This window comes from Artemia sp. Qi Xiang Cuo, chromosome 8, assembly GCF_049724085.1.
Source record: "Artemia sp. Qi Xiang Cuo chromosome 8, ASM4972408v1, whole genome shotgun sequence".
Lineage (NCBI taxonomy): Eukaryota > Metazoa > Arthropoda > Branchiopoda > Anostraca > Artemiidae > Artemia > Artemia sp. Qi Xiang Cuo.
In genome coordinates this window covers 51,671,281-51,692,448 of record NC_142801.1, presented here as the reverse complement: position 1 = coordinate 51,692,448, position 21,168 = coordinate 51,671,281, and the positions used below count along the sequence as shown (strand labels likewise).

At 34.6% G+C, this 21,168-nt stretch overlaps 1 protein-coding gene and 1 non-coding gene across 2 annotated transcripts in view; one reads left to right on the top strand and one right to left on the bottom strand.

Annotated features, from left to right (window-relative positions):
- The first annotated feature begins 1,467 nt into the window (after window positions 1-1,467).
- The window catches only part of LOC148949539 (uncharacterized), a 66,625-nt gene continuing 46,924 nt past the window's right edge, over window positions 1,468-21,168 (top strand). The window contains exons 1-2 of the mRNA XM_089092721.1: window positions 1,468-1,567; window positions 9,975-10,324. Coding sequence (XP_088948847.1) covers window positions 9,977-10,324 — 348 coding nt within the window. The 5' untranslated portion in view covers window positions 1,468-1,567; window positions 9,975-9,976. The remainder of the gene's footprint in view (window positions 1,568-9,974; window positions 10,325-21,168) is intronic.
- Window positions 5,668-5,739, bottom strand: TRNAQ-CUG (transfer RNA glutamine (anticodon CUG)). Its single transcript has one exon. It is a non-coding gene; the product is annotated as a tRNA-Gln (tRNA).

Genomic DNA, 21,168 nt, shown 5'->3' with positions numbered 1-21,168 from the left:
GAGAAATTCAGTTAACGCCTCCCGCCTTATCTTTAAGCTCTTGAGTGTACTAGTCCAAGGCAACGCATGCAATAACGTCACACTATTACTCCTCTGTGGCACCCCTCCAACATCGCCCCATCTCCCCTAAGACATTTTCAGACATTTCTTGTTTAAAATTATGCTTCAACCATTGATTCCTGGTTTTCACAAGCCAAGACTATCATAATAGCCTCCAAAACACTCCACACCGCTGTGACATTACAAACCAGCTCCCCTACATCATCCACACTGGTACCACCCCTCCGCCCCCTAAGAAATTTTCAACCATTTTGCTCCGAAAATAAGCTAGTGAAGCTAATTAAACAGTGTTTTTACTTGAACACCAAAAAGTCACCCATTTCTTTGCTAGAGAGTGATACTCCAAACAGTTCACCCAACAATGGCACACTATTACTGCTCTCTGGCACCCTGTCTTACATCGCCCCATCCCCCCTCCCAAAGAAATTTTTAAGACATTTATTATTAAAAATAATGCCTTCAAATCCCGTGATTCAAGTTTTCGTAAGCCAAGCCCTTGTTTATAACTTTGCAACTGAGCCCGTTTAACTGAACCACCATTTAACAGACCCCCCAATTTTAGCATAACCTCCCTTTGTCTCAGCCCTCACGCAACCCAGGGAGGCATTTTTTCAGAAAAAAATATCCAAACGCGTAAAGGGAAATTCTATTTCGAGAAATTTTTGTTCCCACCCATCCCGCGAGCTGCGGGGGAGCTCCGTCAGTGTCTACTCGTTCCAGGTATGGAATACGGAATTCGGCTGGAAAAATAGGGATGGAAAACATCATAGGCCTTGTGCGTTTGAAATCCTATGTTAATTTCCTAGGGATAGGTTTAAAATCCCATGTTGATTCCCTATTATTCCTACTTTTTAAATTATTTCGAAAAAGACCATTTTTTAACCTCCTGCATCGCCTAGCCGAATTCCGTATTCCATCCCTGAAACGATCCGATCTGCAAATGAAAGGCATTCAGGAAAGACATGGTTAATGACATATTTATTGCAACCATTTAATCTTGCAGTTCTGAAAAAGAGGGGGGACATTCCTTTTTATTTTTGCCTTATTTTGATTTCATCTTCATTTCACGTTTTTGTGTTACACTGTTTTCTGACTGTGAAGATGTACCTTACTCAAGCTTCTTTTGTGGGCCTGCGACTATGCCGTTGAATTGATGATTTTCACCATAAAAAAAAAATCCAGCCGCCAGCAGGTGTTATATTATCTATGAGAAATTTGTTGTTGCAGCTTTCTGTTCTTGTGAAATAAATGAGTACTTATTTGGTTTCTATTTTCGCTTTAGAAACTAAGAGGGAAACTGAATGATGAGAACTAGAAATTAGACTGTACACCTAGGAAATTGAACATAGCTAGTGATAAAAATCCAATGAAATAACTGGAGATCCAACAAACAATATGGAAATTCAATAAGGATCCAACACGTATTTTGTCAACAAATTGAAATTTCAACAGTGTAAGAAGACCTCCAACTAGTTTATCGTTCAAACAAATTGAAAATTCAATACGGGTATGTGTATCCAACATTTTTGTTTCTCAACAAATTGGAAATTCAATACTGATAAGGGAATTCCAATAAGGTCTTTAATATTCAACTACAATGATTTTTAATTGTTAAAATACCATTTTTTGTTGTTGATAAATATTAAAAAAAAAATTTTTAATCTCAAGCAATTTTTTTACAATGTACTACGACTTTTACTACTAAGGCTAAGGGTAGAAAGGTAAAACATTAAGGGATAGTTTAGGGGGTGTTGAACTAAATCAAAACACACTCAACGTATTCAGATTATCAAAATGGCGCATCATCAATATTTCAGGAATGTTCTAGGGTATTAAGTTGAAATTCTCAAGGCATGTTAAAGGGGATATTCAACTAGTCAGAATGTGCAAGAGAGGAAAGGAAATAATAAATGAAAAATAAAATTAAAAAAGGTGAGAAAACGACGATTTTGTCAGCCAGTGGCAAAATATGAAAAAGAAGAAACAAGCAAATATTTCGACAAGGACCTCCGCCAAGTCGTCCTCAGTGCTAAACAAAAAAGAAAAAAAAACAACAAAAATCTAATCTTTCGAAGTTTACCCGACAAAAAGAGAATAGACATTCATTGAGTGTCATGTTTAGCCACTGGCTGACAAAATCCTCGTTTCCTCACCTTTTTTAATTTTATTATTGTGTAATAATGTTACTACTGTGTAATATGCATAGAAATACGCTTCTTAGGGGAAATTGTCATTGTCATTAGGGGGAATTGTCATTCGCACAGACAAACGTGCTTTAACAGATTCATTTGAAACAGACAGATTCGTTCTTGATTGATCTTGATAATCTAGTCCCCTGAAGAGTTTACTAATAGAGTTTTTGTTATTTAGCCATTTTTTCGACAAGACAAGAAGGCTGATAATCAAGAATGAGTTTTAGGTTCCGCATCCCCTTAAGTTGAAACTTTCAATAAATGTTCAGGGGATGCTACTACTACTAAAACTAAGGCTTTGAGGAAAAATTATTCAGGAAATTTTTAGGGGTAATTCGAATCAAATTCAAACACGCTGTGCGTGTTCAGGCTGAAAAAAGAGCGTATCAGCAATATTTGAAGAATGGCTTAGAACATTAAATTTAAACTTTCAGGGCATGTTGAGGGGTACTGAATGATTTAACATTGCACTGTTTGCATAATACTACTGCTAGTAGTACTTCTATTGCTGTTAGTGCTAATATTACTAAGGCAAATTGGTATTAACGTGGAACTATTAGGGATTGTTGAGGGGAACGTTGGGCTAAAGCAGGCACATAATACGTTGGGCCAAACTTATTATCTGCCTGCATGTTATCAATAGGGTATATCAGCATATATATATATATATATATATATATATATATATATATATATATATATATATATATATATATATATATATATATATATATATATATATATATATATATGAAACGGGTTAAAGCATTAATCGGAAACTATCAGGGCTTGGGGTGAGGACGTTCAACTAGACCAAAAAGGCACATTGTAAATGCTATTACTGCTTACTTCTATTGTTACTCCTGTTGCCCCTGCTATTACTTCTGCTACAATACTTACTACTATTGCCAATGTTAAGCGTATTAGTTGAAATACCAGAGAACGGTGAGAGTGATGTTGAACTAAATCGAATCGCACTATGAACATGCGGACTATCAAAGGGACATATTAGAGTAGTAATATATCATAAGGTCCTAAGCGAACACCATATATATATATATATGTATATATATATATATATATATATATATATATATATATATATATATATATATATATATATATATATATATATATATATATATATATATATATATATATATATATATATATATATGGATAGATAGATATATAGTACCGGGTCTCGGCACTCACCACGCGCCAAGCTTCTATATATGTATTTTCATTGCTGCTTGTCTTCTAACCGCAGACAATTTGATGTATTTTCATATTGCTGTCTTTTCAAAGATATTTGATTATTAATGCAAATCCGCAGACAATTTGCTGTCTTTTCACACTGATGTCTTTTCAAAGATATTTAATATTTAAAGCAAGTCCGATTTCTTACAACAGTATCTACTGAGCTTCAAACAGTTTGTTTTCTTTTGTTAAGATTTTTGTCAAAATAGAGAATCGTCATTTGTAATAATTGCAAATTTTCGTTTTTCGGGTTTTCCTTCTGACATTAAATAACTCGTTGCGTTCAAAAAGGTTTTCTTTTTTAAGATTTTTGAATTGTTGTAATCTCTTGTTAAAATACATACAAACATTTTTGCCATTACCAGTTTTTTGCTCTTTACGCAAATAAATGTCTTTTCAGACCGCTGTTTAAAGGATATTTGATTATTGAAGCTAGTCAAATTTCTAACAGCGATGTGTACTAAGCTTCAAACTTTTGGTTTTGTTTTTTAAGGTTTTTGAATTGTTGTAATCCCTTGTAAAAATAGAGAATCAACATTTGTAATAATTGCAAATGATACTGTTCTATTATCTGTATAATAGGCAAGGCATTGTACTGCGATGGTGCTACAGAAACTAGTCAAACAGGTTTTTCAACGGAGATTTCCTATGCTGAGGATTGCAAACAGTGATTTATCACTGCGTTTACAATATGTAAACTTGTTTTTTGGGGCTGGGGGGGGTACCTAGGTTAGGTTACGTATTTAATACATGCTATGCTCTACCCCTTAGCCCTTACCCCTAATGTGCAAATATATAGTCCAATTTTTTTTATAAACTATTATATTTTTATCCTATTTTGTTTTACTTCATTAGCATTAACCAAACTTCACTTCGCGCGTGTTATACGGATAATAGAACAGTACCTTGCAAATTTTCATTTTCGGGCCTTCTAATTGACATAAAATAACAGATTGCGTTGAAACCTGTAAGCTTAATTACGTAGCAAGTTGATTTTATCTAACAAAAAAAAAATTTAATTTTCAGGTATTTTTCTGGTTCGAATTAAAACATTAAAATTATCGCTCTGGCACCGTAAATAATTTTGCAGCTTACATAGTAGCTTTAGCAATTCTTAAATGAACTTAAACATTTTTTCAACTTTTTTTTCGTGCCTTAAAAAGACATTGCTTATACTTATTAAATTACCAAATTAAATTTGGTAATATTTTTCTAAGAGCGATTTCTACTAAGATTCAAACTTTTGGTTTATTTTTTAAGGTCTTTGAATTGTTGAAATCCCTTGTTAAAATATATACACATAATTTCGCAATTACCAGTTTTCTGCTCTTTACGAAATTTAATGTCTTTTCAAAGATAATTAATTATTGAATCAAGTCGAGTTCTATCTAACGACAATTTCTACTAAACTTCACACTTTTGGTCTTATTTTTTAATGTTTTTGAATTGTTGCAATCCGTTGTAAAAATATTTACAAATGTTTTTGCAATTACCAGTTTTTGCTCTCTAAGCAATTTAATGTAAACACTTCCATGCATGAAAATCTTCAATTTTTCCACATAAGTGTCACAAGTATGACAATGTCATTGCAATACTGACGTATTTAAAAATGACGTCACTCACACAATTTTTTTTTTACCAAAATTAAGGCTCTTAAGAAATTTTCTCAAACTTCTGACCTATCTAGATCGCTTTTTTAGGCCAGAATATCTCAGGTTAAAAACTTTCTCGAAAAATTATGGAGTCGTTTTCAAGGAAAAATAAATGCATACATAAATGCATATATTCATAAATACACAATTATTGCTCACTAATAAAAAAAGTAATATATGTATTTTTATATATATATATATATATATATATATATATATATATATATATATATATATATATATATATATATATATATATATATATATATATATATATATATATATATATATATATATATATATATATATATATATATATATATATATATATATCTCGCAAATGAAGCTAAAAGAGAAAAAATTAGTAACTAAATTAGGATCCGAAAAGGAAAATTTTTTTTCGTTCCCCAAACCCATGAAAAACCCGCCAAAACGTTTTGAAAACAAATGTTCAAGTAAACACATAGAAAAGGAGAAAGAATAACAATAGAAAGATGAAAAATAGGTCCCACCGAGATTTGAACTCGGATCGCAGGATTCAGAGTCCTGAGTGCTAACCATTACACCATGGGACCTTAACATAAAAAATTCTCTAATTTGTTGATTAAAATATTTGCTCATTAGTTACTAACTAGGTCCAAAAGAGTCGTCATGCTTTGCCCCTATCTCTATAGACTTTGAAAATTTTTTCATTGGGTACTTGCATTGGTAAATACCTCTTTTGGTGTTTTCAAGAAACAAATCGAAAAAATCAAATAATGTCGGGCCCCCTTACACTAACAATAATAATTTGGTACATTCGCATTATCAGGGCCTCTCTAAAAAGTCAAGTTTGGTTAAAGCTAATAAAATAAAATAGGATGACTATATAATAGTTTAGAAACAAACTTGGGCTATATATTTGCACATTAGGGGGAGTGGTGGGGGCAAAGCATAGCATATATTAAATACGTAACCTAACCTAACCTAGGTACCTTTTTACCCAAAAAAAACCCCAAAGAACAACACCTTAAATATCTCAAAACCACGCTATACAATGTATTTCTCTACTGCGGTGTATTGAATCATCTTGTAAAAACGGGTTTTTCATTGCGTCTTTCCCGTTTGACTGTAGCATCTCTTGTTGGACTTCTTTAGAGGGGCCCTGATAATGCGAAAAAGGGAGTGTAGAAGAAATACTATTAGCCTACCTAACCGCCGTAAACTCGCAGCATTGCGAATTACTGTGGATACACAGGACAAATTATGAACTGATACTTTAAGATTGAAAACTAAATTTTCGCATTTAGCAACATTTAAAAACAGACCAACATTCCGAAACATCATAGAAATAGTTGCACAGATAATGCCAAAATAGACTTGGATCGGCTTCAAACTAGCAGGTCGTCCGCATATGCAATATAAGATACATCAGATAAATTATAAAAATACGAAGGCCCAATTCCTCTTAAGACATTTTGAATGCAAGCGTTAAATAGATAAAGTGATAGCACTCCACCCTGTCGTATTCCAGATTGAATAATAGTACCCTGTATATTAACTTAGTACCCTGTACCAGATATCAAACGAAGAAACGAATTAAGTTTAAGTAATTTTGGAATATTTAAGTATGTGTATGACAAAATTTAAGTATATATATGACTGACGGGTTCACTCCAAACTCTGACAAAGAGTGCCACACTTATATGTGACAAATACTGTCGAAAGCTTTAGACAAATCCAAAGCGCAAATATACGTATAATTTATAACCTTTAGACGGGACATCATAAAGAATTGAAGCTAAAACCTTATGCGCATGTTGGCACCCAAGTCGAGGTTGAAACCCAAATTGGTTCGAATCTTTCGCAGTTCGTTCAATAATATAAGGGAGCAGAACATATTCAAAAATTATTGCAAGCAACAGTGATGGGCCTATATGAACTGCAATCAAAGGGGTCTCTTACACAATTTGAGAATAGAAGTTACCCATCCGCAAAGGAAGGAATCAGGCACCATTGACAAACATAGGTTTAGGTTTTTAGAAATACTTTTTTCACCCTTCCTACATTCTCAGTAATTGGCACCGTGATTCTAGGCTAAGGAAATAAAACAAAATTCAGACAGCCTTATGCTTGTACATTAATATGAATCTCAATCTCACTTGATTTTTTAAACGTCAACATTTATTTCCGTAGCTCCCCCAATCACACATCAGTAGTCTAAGGTTAATTCCCTACCTAAATCCTTGGAATCTGAAGTCTTGAGGCTCAGGCAGGAAAATTGGCCGGGGCAAGATATGCAAAAAAAAATTCCAGAAATAGGGAAACGGAATGAAAAATATAATAACCATAGGAAAATCGGAATGTACTTGAGATTTTAGGATGCAGCATCCAGAGCTCCTCTCCCCCCCCCTCTCGAAACTCTTGCGAACGTACCTGCCAGATGGTCAAAGCCTAAGAAGTTTTCAAAGAACGAAAAACTTTCTAACAACTTTTCTATTTTTGTCAATGCCTATCTATTACTAAGGACAAGCCCAATGGGGGAGGGGGGGGAGAATCCGAACGTGGCACCGTGAAGTTACCAATTTTCGCGAATTTTTTGGTACATATTATTTCAAACTATCAAACACAAGATTTTTATTGTTACCCTCCCCCCTCCCCCGATGTAAAAAAAAAATCCTGCGTACGTGCCTGGAGTGAACTTCCTACCTTTTCAAAGAATTTAATTGAAATCTTTAAGCAGCCATGCAGCCATTTACGCCACTTTTAGTGTTGATGTTTTTTAACTGTTTACAAAAAGAATAACTAATCTTCAAAACACATCCATGCAAAAAACAGGAGTGATTTAGGTAAGATCGCAAGATAGGTTACAACATTTATTTTTTTACAACATTAAAACCAAACTCTATTGGTCAAAAGAGGTCAAAATTGACAACGCCCTGCTTCCTAGTACAAACCAGGAAAGACACCGAAAAGAACAGTTTGAGTGAATAGATTACAAGAAGAGCAAAGAAGACGTTGGTTTTACAAATCAGGTAAATTTAAGATTTGTTTTACAAAAAAAAAAAAATGGGCTAAAAAGTCAAGAACAAAGAAGACAAAAATGTTCTAATTTAGTTAAAATCATAAAAGGCTAATAAATCTCGTTTGAAAACCGGGACCCAAATTTAAGGGATTTCGTATGACACCTCCCGAGAGCAAAAACTGTTATATTAGCCTATTCCAGTCAAAAAGAGGTGCAGGCGCTATTTGAAAACTTCCTTGGGAATAATTCAATCCTACTGTCTGAAGGTCACTTAGCCTAAAATACTTATAAGACCCATTCTCTGTTGTTTTTCAGTTTATGAGTTTTGAGTTTGGAGGTGGCTCATATATAAAGAATAATTTTTTCAACGAGAAAATATTTTGAGGGAGGACAAAATAGAACACAAGAAACGGGGATCCAATGAAAAGAGTTTAAAGATTCAGCAAGTGAACAAAAGAACTCCAACAAGATTTCAACATTTAATCTTAGTGCATTAGCTCTTAAAACCTGCTACACTAATGTTTTAAAAAAGGACTTTTTTTTTTACATAGAACCATATTCTTCCAGATCGGAGGCCATCTATGGTTTATAGGTTTGACCATCAAAAATAACTGGGTGAAATGATGGCACTCCCTAGAAAACCAAATATGCATAAACAGTAATATGACAATAATAATTAATGTTGAAAAATTGGCCAGTTCCTGCCAAAAGAAACTTTTCTTAAGACCTTCGCTCTGTCTCCCCATCCCCCCGGATAAATTGTTTTGGACTTTGAAGTTCTTCTCATCATTGAGAGGAATTAAATCGACCAGCTTTTCATTCGCGACTCCAGTCGAAGATTGCGCAATCTCCCTTTCTTTTTTTTTCTCTGTTACGCAAAAGTTTGGTTTAATTATCATTTAAAATGAGGTTTTTGATTCAAATAACGACGAAGACCCCACTGCCTTTCCATCATAAAAACAAACAACAGGTCGAACAATAAGGAATTCCCAAGAAATGAAATTTGTTTAAACCTTAAATGAATATTTCGGTTCTATATCCAAGTACCGTCCTCAGCAAAACACTTGCATAAATAAGATAAGACTTACAATAAAATTTGATACTTAAAACTAAAATTAAAAATTAAAGCAGTCCCAGAATCATTGCTTCAACGAAGTTCAATCAGGACTCTATTCGTTGAACTGGGACTGTTCAACTTTGTTGAAGTAATGATTCTCGGACTGTTTTAATTCTTAATTTTACTTTCAAAGATCGCCTTGTATTGTAAGTCTTATTTCATTTATATAAGTTTTTTGCTAAGGACGGCTCTTGGACATAGGGCCGAAATATTCATTTAAGGTTTGTACAAACTTACTATCTTGGAAATACCTTGTTGTTTTACTTGTTGTTTGTTTTTATGGCTTTCGATTCGCAAATTCATCATTTTAAAACATAGAAAATTCTTGAAATCTCGTTACATAAATGCGAAACTTGTTTTATTATCAGAAATAGGAAATACAAATAAAATAGTTATATTTAAATTTGTATTTATTTTTTGTTAACTACAGTCCTTTAACTAAACATAACAATGTGGCTGGTAAGCACGGCACTGGGGGGTGGGGCTTAAAAACACTAACAATCAGAATTTTATACAAAAGTATATACGAATTAATAAAAACACAAAAAAGGGGGAAAGGCAATGACTAAAAGGCCCCCTACCCCTATGCATTCTGGATGGTCATTCTATACACGTGACTGTTTTACCTTCATAGTTAAAAGATGTCATATAAAAAGAAATAAGATACGGTTTAACGGTTTTTCTTGCAGAGATGGATCATTCACAACAATTTGAGACTGAAGATGTCGAAGAAGTTAAAAAACTGAACCCAATTGGCATAGAACCACTGAATCTGTCAAATCAGAGAAGAGGGGATCAATGGGAAGCTTGCAGAACAAGATCTTATTTTAAAAGTTTTAGCACACCCGGAACAGGATTACCTACTAGATTCAATAATAAATTGCAACGACCCTATTCCGGTTCTGAGGCATCATTTTCTTCGAGAAGCAGTTCAACTGCTTCTGGTGAGCAAAAACATGACAGCTATATTAGAAATGAAAAGTCGCTATCTGAGTCAATGTCAAGTAAAGTAGAGACAAATTGGCCGCTAGATCTATCGGTAAGTATCTTAGAATTCTTCACATCTTAGAAAAAACACAGTACGCTCTTCAAAATATTCTAAGGCCATAGAAATGTCCATCGCATTGGTTGAAAGACAAAGGCTGTACTATGTATCACTGATACAGCATATAACGACGGTTTTCGAGCTTTGGGTGGCTAATTGGCTAGGGAAGATACAGACAATTCGCCTAGCATATAGTTTCAAGACTAATATTCGCCCTGCTTCATCTCTCGTTGCTTGATTTAGTGTTAGCTTGGTTTTTGACCGATGAATGTCCTGTTTTACGAGCAAGAAATGGCATATTCATGAAATTATGCTACAAATAGCTTTGCGGAATAAGACTCGGAATTTAAGATTTTTTTTTTTTTTTTTTTTTTTTTTTTTTTTTTTTTCACAGCCGTAAATTTGTATCAGCATACAGTATGTAAAGTGTTATCCGTATAAGAGGAATACGAAATGCAATCTAACGGAGAAAACTTGCCTGAATTGTAAAAGATAAGAACAAGCATTCCATTGTGTAAACAAATCATTTTTGTTTTTAGAACTGAACTAAAAACAAGGAGCAAGAATACTAGAAAACTAAATTAAGCACCCGGCTACAACCAGAATTCTGTCTAAGACAACATTCAAATTGTTTCAGGGAGGGGGAGTACAGAACTGAGCAGAAATTATTTAAATTGTGTTCATATATTTCAAAAAAATATTTTTACCTACACTTTTTGCCTTTTTTTTTGGGGGGGGGTCGATTAAGAGGGGTGTAATTTTTATGGGACAGAGACAGCTGCCCTATCCAGACCCCAGTTTGACATCCAGATCTTAGTCCCCCCCCCCGCCAGCTGAAATTTTGTTTCTTCAAATCTTGTCGAGACTAAGATAAGCCTGCATAATTCAAGCCTCAAGAGAAACTCATATTTCAAGATATCTTTGTCTTTATACTATTATCTGGCTCATCTCTATTCCTTACGTCCATTTTCACTCGCTTTTGAGAAAACCCTAAACCCAAGTAGCATATCCGAGTGTATAGTTGATAAAATCAGTAACCATATTGAGTGCATGTTTGCAATTATGAGATCATTTTCATAACTCTTAGACCCATGTGTTATAAATTTAACTATCCATGGGCACGAATTTTGTCATTTTCAGTCATTCTACCCCATAATATAGGTTAGGGTTAATGATTCTCATACACCCTCCCTACCAAGATTATGGGTTAGAATCACTTCTCATTGCTTTGGAACTTTAAACGAACCATGTCTTATTAGGGATACTATAGAGTTCGGTATCCTAGCCCTTGGGCTGCTGCACATCATATTGGCCCTGGGACGAAAAGTTTTTGAAATTAGCAACTATGTCTTGGCATTTTAGTCCGATGCCAATCCGACTTTGGGGGTATGAAAGGAAGTAAATTAGGTTACCCTCCACCCTAAGATCTGTTATTTGGGGAAAACAAAACCTGGGGTATTTGATTTGCGATATGATAATCCCCGTTACTTGTGTGTTAAACAAAAAACACCCAAGAAGTAAAGTTAGGTTAATCGTAAAGGAATTTACAAAAACATGATGACAATGTAATACTGTATAAATAAAATCATGGAAACTACGACAAAGAACTATGGAAAGCAGGCAGCGCAGAACGCATAACCTAACCCCCGAACCACATCCTAATATTAAATATTTAATTAAAATATACATACATCGTAGTTTTTATCACTCAAAATAAGCAAATCATAACCGAGCCCACAGAGGCAAACCGGTTTCCGTCAGATCTTACACGGCGTAATTCTTGAGTGTATTTTGTTTAACAGACAAGTACCTAATCCCCCACCAAGGTACTATTCTTCTTTACGATGAGACTAAAAAAAATATATCCATGGTAGGCTTAGACAAATGTTTCTCAACCGTTTAGCTTATTTAAATATTTTTGTGTTGTAATTCCAGACAAGTTAGTCAAAAATGGTGAAAGGCGTTTGTTAACCCTGACAAAACGCAATTCCGAGACGGTCATCTATTAACAGTTATATTTTACGAAATACAAGAGTTTCTTCAGAAGTCATAATAGCACAAGGATAAATCTTATATTGGAAGACTGACACGCTTGACTATGGAAATTATTTAAAAACGACCCTCAATGGGGGAGAAAGGGTGCAATCTTGTTTGCAAGGTTATGCATAATATTGCTAATAGACTTTAAAATCTAATTGATATTTGAGAATTTTTCCTCCCCTGGTTAGCATTATACAAAAAGTATGGAGATACAAAAAGTATAGCATTATACAAAAAAGAAACGAGTTCAACCAAGAGCAACCAAAATGGTCAAAGGCCTCCTACAAATCAGAGGCAACGCTGTAGCGTTGCCTATAGTAAAGGTCATACGGCTCCAATGTTTTATTATTATTATTATTATTTATTTATTTATTTTTTCCCAGAGGCACTTCATACGGAAGGGGTCGTCGTAGAAACTTCAAAGGGGGCTCATTCGATTGGAAATCGAGAGTTCTAGTGCCCTTTTTAATAGTCGAAAGTGATTGGAAGGCAGGTAGCCCCCCACGCCCATCATTCCCCCAAACATACCAAATCAAAATTTTGAGATAGCCATTTTGGTCAGCGTAGTTGATTTTCAGATAGAAAATGTATTTTTGAGGAGGACACTACCCAAAACCCTCAGGGCAAGGGTTTTAAGTTATGCCCTGGGGGCATATAAGGTTTTTATAGAAGGCGTTGTCGTATAAACTTCAAAACAGGCTCATTCGATTGGAAATTAAAGGGCTAGTGCCCTTTTTAATAGTCGAAAGTGATTGGGGTGTAACAAGCCCCCCCCCCCCCTGCGCCCATCATTTCCCCAAACACATCCAATAAAAATTTTGAGATAGCCATTTTGTTCAGCGTAGTTGATTTCCAGATAGAAAATTTATTTTTTGAGGAGGACACTCCCCCACAATCCTCAGGGAAAGGATTATAAGTTATGCCCTGGAGGCATATAAGGTTTTTATAGAAGGCGCTTTCGTAGAAACTTTAAAAAAGGCTCATTCGATTGGAAATTCAAAAAGTTAGTGTCCTTTTTAATAGTCGAAAGTGATTGGAGGGCAACTAACCCCCCCCCCCCCCTCCCCCTACGCCCATTATTCCCCCAAACACATCCAATCAAAATTTTGAGATAGCCATTTTGTTCAGCGTAGTTGATTTCCAGATAGAAAATATATTTTTGAGGAGGACACTCCCCCACAACCTTCGGGGCAAGGGTTTTAAGTTATGCCCTGGTGACATATAAGGTTTTTATAGAAGGCGTTGTCGTAGAAAATTCAAAACAGGCTCATTAGATTTTAAATTAAAGTGCTAGTGCGCTTTTTAATAGTCGAAAGTAATTGGAGTGCTACTAGCCCCCCCCCCCAGGCCCATAATTTCCCAAAATACGTACAATCAAAACTTTGAGATACCCATTTTGTTCAGCGTAGTTGATTTCAAGATAGAAAATACGTTTTTGAGGAGGACACTCCCCCAGAACCTTCAGGGTAAGGGTTTTAAGATATGCCCTCGGGGCATATAAGGTTTTTATAGAAGGCGTTGTCGTAGAAACTTCAAAAAAGGTTCATTCGATTGGAAATTCAAAGGGATAGTGTCCTTTTTAAGAGTCGAAAGTGATTGGAGAGGAACTAGGCCCCCCCCCACCCCTCAGTCCCCCAAACACATCCAATCAAAATTTTGAGATAGCCATTTTGTTCAGCGTAGTTGATTTTCACATAGAAAAACATGTTTTTGAGGAGGACAATCCCCCACAACCCTCAGGGCAAGGGTTTTAAGATATGCCCTTGGGGCATATAAGGTTTTTATAGAAGGCATTGTCGTAGATTCTTCAAAAAAGGCTCATTCGATTGGAAATTCAAATGGATAGTGCCCTTTTTAATAGTCGAAAGTGATTGGAGGGCAACTAGCCCCCCTTCACGCTAATCATTCCCCCAAACACATCCAATCAAAATTTTGAGATAGCCATTTCGTTCAGCATAGTTGATTTCCAGATAGAACATATATTTTTGACGAGGACAATCCCCCACAACCCTCAGGGCACGGGTTTTAAGTTATACCCTGGGGACATATAAGGTTTTTATAGAAGTCATTGTCATAGAAACTTAAAAAAAGACTTATTTGATTGGATTTTCAAAGGGCTAGTGCCCTTTTTAATACTCGTAAGTGTTGTTATTTGGGCCAAACGAACGAAAAGAAATTAAAATTAACTATCTTACAAACGTAAAGATAACTGCTGCAAACCATAAATACATGAATAAATCTTATATAGCTTCAATATTTCTTATTACTTTCCCCCCAAGAGCTGCTTTATATGCAAGGGTTAAAAATACCATTTTGTTAAAAATAGTTGAAAGGCTAAGTAACAAAACTCTGGCGTTGACGAAAAGCCCCCAGGGCCCGGGGGCAGGAAGGGATTCTCGTATGAACTTCAGAGATGGCTCATTTGATTGGAAATTTGAAGTTTTAGTCCAGCTCTTAAGAGTAAAAATTGATCGAAGGACAAACGGCCCCTCCACGCGCCCTTTTGCCCTACCCATCCCTTTGGAATAATTCTGGTTATTCCTGAAGGTCTAATGAGCGTTAAAATGAGTTGGTACTAACAAACACTTATTATGCCTCTGCTCTCCTCTATAACAAGAAAAGAAACAGAGAATGTAAGGCAGTAGTGGATCCAGGGGAGGGGACACTCCCCCAAAACCCTCAAGGCAAGGGTTTTAAGTTATACCCTGGAAGTATATAAGGTTTTTATAGAAGGCGGTGTTGTAGAAACTTCAAAAAAGGCTCATTCGATACGGAATTCAAAGGGCTAGTGCCCTTTTTAATAGTCGAAAGTGATTTGAGGGCAACTAACACCCCTCTCACGCCCACCTTTTCCCCAAACACATCCAATCAAAATTTTGAGACAGCCATTTATTTAAACGTAGTTTTAAGTTCTAGAATTTAGGTTTTTGAGGATTAAAACTCCCCCACAGTCCTCAGGGCAAGGGTTATAATTTAAAAATTCTGCGAATCCTTCCCATTATTTTTTATGGAAGGGATGGTCGTATAAACTTTAGAGAGGACTCATTTGATTGAAAATTGAAAGTTCTTGTTCACTTTTTAAGAGTAAAAAGAGATTGGAGGGTAACTAGTCCCCCTCCTCCAAGCCCTAAATGCATCAGATAAAAATTTTGAGATAAACATTTTGTTAAAGTAGTTAAAATTTCTGTTAACAAAAAACTCCGATGTAGCAATCGTACCTCCGTGTCTATATCGAGTTTAATTAGTTTATACCTTTGGAAATAGATTAAACCGAGTTGTTTATAACTTAGGGCTAGGGGTTTTATACGTGATTAATGCACATGAAATAAATTATAGGAAAACTAGTAGAAGTTTAAAATGAATACTCTGTGGCGCGTACAAGATTGTATTTGCACACAAAATCCTATTGAGGTCAAGTCAAAACAGTCGTGATCCCTTTGTGTCAGCAAGTTAAATGGTCTAAACCCCCTTATTGGAGCTATTTTATTAGTCCATTCATTGTTTTCAATCGCTGTTCACAAGTTATGCAAGCTGTCTATTGTTCATATATAAGGTTTTTATCAAAGAGGTAATCAGTAGTAAGAGAGATGCTGATTTTAATTACACATGAAAAAATACATTGAATTGCGCATAAGGTTTCAAAAATACATGAAAAAATACATTGGAATTGGGCAAGGAAAACCCATGCGTGGGACACTGTATCTACGCGTGAACATTTTAAAGGTTGGCCCACTAAAGTCGAGGTTTTTTTTTAAACTTGGCAAAGTATAATGTAGTCAAGCATGTTTTGCTCGTAATAATATAGTTTGAAGCAAACAGGTTTTTTTTCTGTTTTTGTTGTCAATTGCACATATGGTGGGTATAGTCTGGTTTAGTTTTTCAAAGAGAGGGAGTATTTGACATTTTTGCAAAAAGGGATAAGTAATTTGCAAATTGGACTCTATGAACGATATTAATTAATGTTTTGAATAATAGGAGTGTGAATGATTCTAATTAGTGATTGGATTGTATGACGGTGGAGAAAAAAAAAGATTAAACTGATTAACAGTTAAGATAACCCCGAAGGGGTTGTTAACTCAGGTAATTTGTTACTTGACCTAGCTTTACCTCTCCGATGTGGTCTGTATAATACACAAGTAACGTTTGAAACGAATTGTCAATTTAACATAGGATCTAACGTTTCCTTCGTTCCCCCATTTCTGAGAGGCAGGGGAGGGTAGGAGAGGGGGAAGGGGAGTCAATTTTTGAGGTAACACATTCTAAATGAGAAATCGTAAAATACCCGAGACAATGAACAAGTCCCAATATGGCAAGTATTTAGTTAATATAATGCTTGGAAGAGAAATTAAGTTTTGAGGGGGGTGTAAAAATGGTACTTATTTAATATCCCGGTAAACATACAACTAGAAATGCTTCAGGAGAAATAGACTATTGCTTCTTTCTGAACTTATCAATATTCCTTGACAAATATTTTTTTTATTTTTACTGTATTGCTATTATTCAAAACATTGCATTGTCTATGCCACATCAAACTAGCGAATAATTATCGTGGCTTTTTAGGTGTTCAAATTTTTTTTTCTGCTAAAAATAATGCTAAAATAATGCTAAAAAACGGGAAATTAATTTTCGAGGGGGGTGTAAAAATGGTACTTATTTAATATCCCGGTAAACATACGACTAGAAATGCTTCAGGAGAAATAGACTATTGCTTCTTTCTGAACTAATCAATATTCCTTGACAAATATTTTTTTTTATTTTTACTATATTGCTATTATTCAAAACATTGTATTATCTATGCCACATCAAACTAGCGACTAATTATTGTGGCTTTTTAGGGGTTCAATTTTTTTTCAGTGTAATTAATAACATAAAAAAATGATGAAATTTAGATTTGGCTAAGCTCTATTTTGACTACTTTATATGAAGTGAGGGGGGTGGGGGCAAGTATTAAATAAAGCTAGGAAGGGGGAAATTAAGTTTTGAGGGAGGTGTAAAAATGGTACTTATTTAATACCCCGGTAAACATTTGACTTGAAATGCTTCAGGAGAAATAGACTATTGCTTCTTTCTGAACTGTCTGGGGAGTGGGTGGGGGCAAGTATTTAGTGAAAAAGTATTTAAACAAAATGTACGATACTGCTAATTAAAGAATAGTAGGCTACACTCGGAATCGTTTGATTGACATATACTGTTAAATAACTTTACGTAAAAAGCTAACTATATTTGCGAAAAGGTATAAGGGATTCGTAAAATATACCGTACGAACGATCTTATTTTAATGATAGTGAAAAACCAGAGCTAGCTTAGGTTTGAGTTGCACGGGGGTTGAGTTGAATGAAGGTTCAGTTAAAGAGGGCTCACTTGCACAATGGTTCAGATGCATGGGGGTTCAGTTGCTTGGGGTTCTGTTACACGGGGATTCAGTTACAATGGAACCCACACAATAACAATGGGGCACACACTAAAGCCAAATTAGGCCAGTGGCCTATGAGAAATCGTAAAATACCCGAGACAATGAACAAGTCCCGATATGGCAAGTATTTAGTTAATATAAAGCTTGGAAGAGAAATTAAGTTTTGAGGGGGGTGTAAAAATTATACTTATTTAATATCCCGGTAAACATACGACTAGAAATACTTCAGGAGAAATAGACTATTGCTTCTTTCTGAACTAATCAATATTCCTTGACAAATATTTTTTTATTTTTACTGTATTGCTATTATTCAAAACATTGCATTGTCTATGCCACATCAAACTAGAGAATAATTATCGTGGCTTTTTAGGTGTTCAATTTTTTTTTCAGCGTAGTTAATAACATACAAAATGATGAAATTTAGATTTGGCTAAGCTCTATTTTGACTACTTTATATGAAGTGAGGGGGGTGAGGGCAAGTATTCAGTTAAAATTAAGCTAGGAAGGGGGAAATTAAGTTTTGAGGGAGGTGTAAAAATGCTACTTATTTAATACCCCGGTAAACATTTGACTTGAAATGCTTCAGGAGAAATAGACTAGTGCTTCTTTCTGACCTGGCTGGGGAGTGGGGGGGGGCAAGTATTTAGTGAAAATAATGCTAAAAAGGGGGAAAATAGAAGCTGTTTCCAAAAGATTTAGGATTCATTAACATTTTTCAACTTTATTAATTTTTTTTCTTTTTGTACATATCTTAAAATGTCAAAATATGCTTATGGTTCTAACAATTGTGCTCTATGATTGGTCAGAGACACGATGTGGCTTTCCCACTGGAGGTTTTATGACTCCTCCCCACAATGAATTCAGATGGTTTTAGGACTCATCTCACTACACGGGGATTCAGTTACAATGGAACCCACACAAAAACAATGGGGCACACACTAAAGCCAAATTAGGCCAGTGGCCTATGAGAAATCGTAAAATACCCGAGACAATGAACAAGTCCCGACATGGCAAGTATTTAGTTAATATAATGCTTGGAAGAGAAATAAAGTTTTGAGGGGGGTGTAAAGATGGTACTTATTTAATATCCCGGTAAACATACGACTAGAAATGCTTCAGGAGAAATAGACTATTGCTTCTTTCTGAACTAATCAATATTCCTTGACAAATATATTTTATTTTTTACTGTATTGGTATTATTCAAAACATTGCATTGTATATGCCACATCAAACTAGCGAATAATTATCGTGGCTTTTTAGGTGTTAAATTTTTTTTCAGTGCAATTAATAACATAAAAAATGATGAAATCTAGATTTGGCTAAGCTCTATTTTTACTACTTTATATGAAGTGAGGGGGGTGGGGGCAAGTATTCAGCTAAAATAAAGCTAGGAAGGGGGAAATTAAGTTTTGAGGGAGGTGTAAAAATGCTACTTATTTAATACCCCGGTAAACATTTGACTTGAAATGCTTCAGGAGAAATAGACTATTGCTTCTTTCAGAACTGTCTGGGGAGTGCGTGGGGGCAAGTATTTAGTGAAAATAATGCTAAAAAGGGGGAAAATAGAAGCTGTTTCCAAAAGATTTAGGATTCATTAACATTTTTCAACTTTATTTATTTTTTTCGTTTTTTACATATCATAAAATGTCAAAATATGCTTATGGTTCTAACAATTGTTCTCTATGATTGGTCAGAGACACGATTTGGCTTTCCCACTGGAGGTTTTATGACTCCTCCCCACAATGAATTCAGATTGTTTTAGGACTCATCTCACTACCCATAACTCCATTCAACCTTGAGCGAAGGTATAAAAGTTTGATGAAGTATTTCTCTACTTAACAACTACATTAATAGCCTCCAAGATGATAGGAATGTATGACACAGCATTTATCGGATTAAAAAAATCATCTTGTGGTGTTATATTTGAATGTGCTTTTTTATTATTGTCTATGGATCTCGAAGAAATTGACTGTTATCATTGGATAGTGAACTATAATCTGTTTGAGTATGATAAAAGCTTGTGGAGTACTACATTACGTTATATAAACAGACTGGGATTCTATGATAGAGCGATTACACGACTTAATAATACTGGTCAGGAACTGAGAAATGTTCAGGAGGAAGTCAGTGAAATTTGCAGCTTTTTCGGGGTTGAAGCACTCTATGTAAAGGGTAATGTACCTACAGATAAAGTTTTAATTCAAAAGTGTGACCCTAGGATTCCACTTTTCAATCTAGAAGAGTTTAAGTTTCCTAAATTTGAAGGGGGTTATCACCGTCCTCAAGACGCGGTTAGGTTCTTCGCGCAGTGGATACCTAAGGACATACCTGATCGTGATAAATCCATAAGACATGGTAAATAAAAAACTATTCTATGTCATGGGATCATCGTTTCTGGATGTTTAAGTGTGAACTCTAAGTACTATTTTTATGTAAATGTTTTTTTTTTCGTTTTTTTTTCTCAACAAAAATATTCGTTATTACGTTTAATAAATAAATATCTATAATATTAAACCGTCATTATTCCACAGAAGAGTTTTACTAATTTATTTATATTTTTAATACGTTTTATGTAAGTACCGACGACTTTCTTGAATTTACTTCTTCAACACAATGAAGATATTTAATTAAAGAAATTATAATAAAATCGCAAGTGTGTAATAAAGTCTTTATTGTTTTCACCTATTGGATACACAATACTGAAATTTCATTCAAGAAATTATGAAAGAATTGTAAATAGGTAACACACTCATTCTTGAAGTCACCTCTTGTATGCACTTTGCAGAAATTTCGTTTAAGAAATTATCAAAAATTGTAAGTAAGTAGCAAATTCTTTCTTGAATTCCCCTCCTGGATAAATAAAAAAGACATTTCATTCAAGAAATTATGACAAAATCCTAAGTAAGTAAGAAACTCTTTCTTGAAGTTACCTCATGGATACATAATGCAGAAATTTCATTTAAGAAATTATGAAAAATTGTAAGCAAGTAACAAACTCTTTCCTGAAGTCACCTCTTGGATACACAATGCAGAAATTTCATTAAATAAATTATGAAAAAATTGTAAGTAAGTAGCAAATTCTTTCTTGAATTCACCTGCTTGATAAACAAAAAGACATTTCGTTCAAGAAATTATGACAAAATTCCAAGTAAGTAACAAACTCATTATTGTTTTCACGACTTAGATACACGATGTAGAAATTTAATTCAAGAAATTATGAAAAAATTCTCAGTAACTAACAATTTCTTTCTTGAATTCAACTCTTGGATACACAATACGGAAATTTCATTCAATAAATTATAAAAAAATTGTAAGCAAGTAACAAACTCTTTCCTGAAGTCACCTCTTTGATACACAAATCATAAATTGCATTTAAGGAATTATC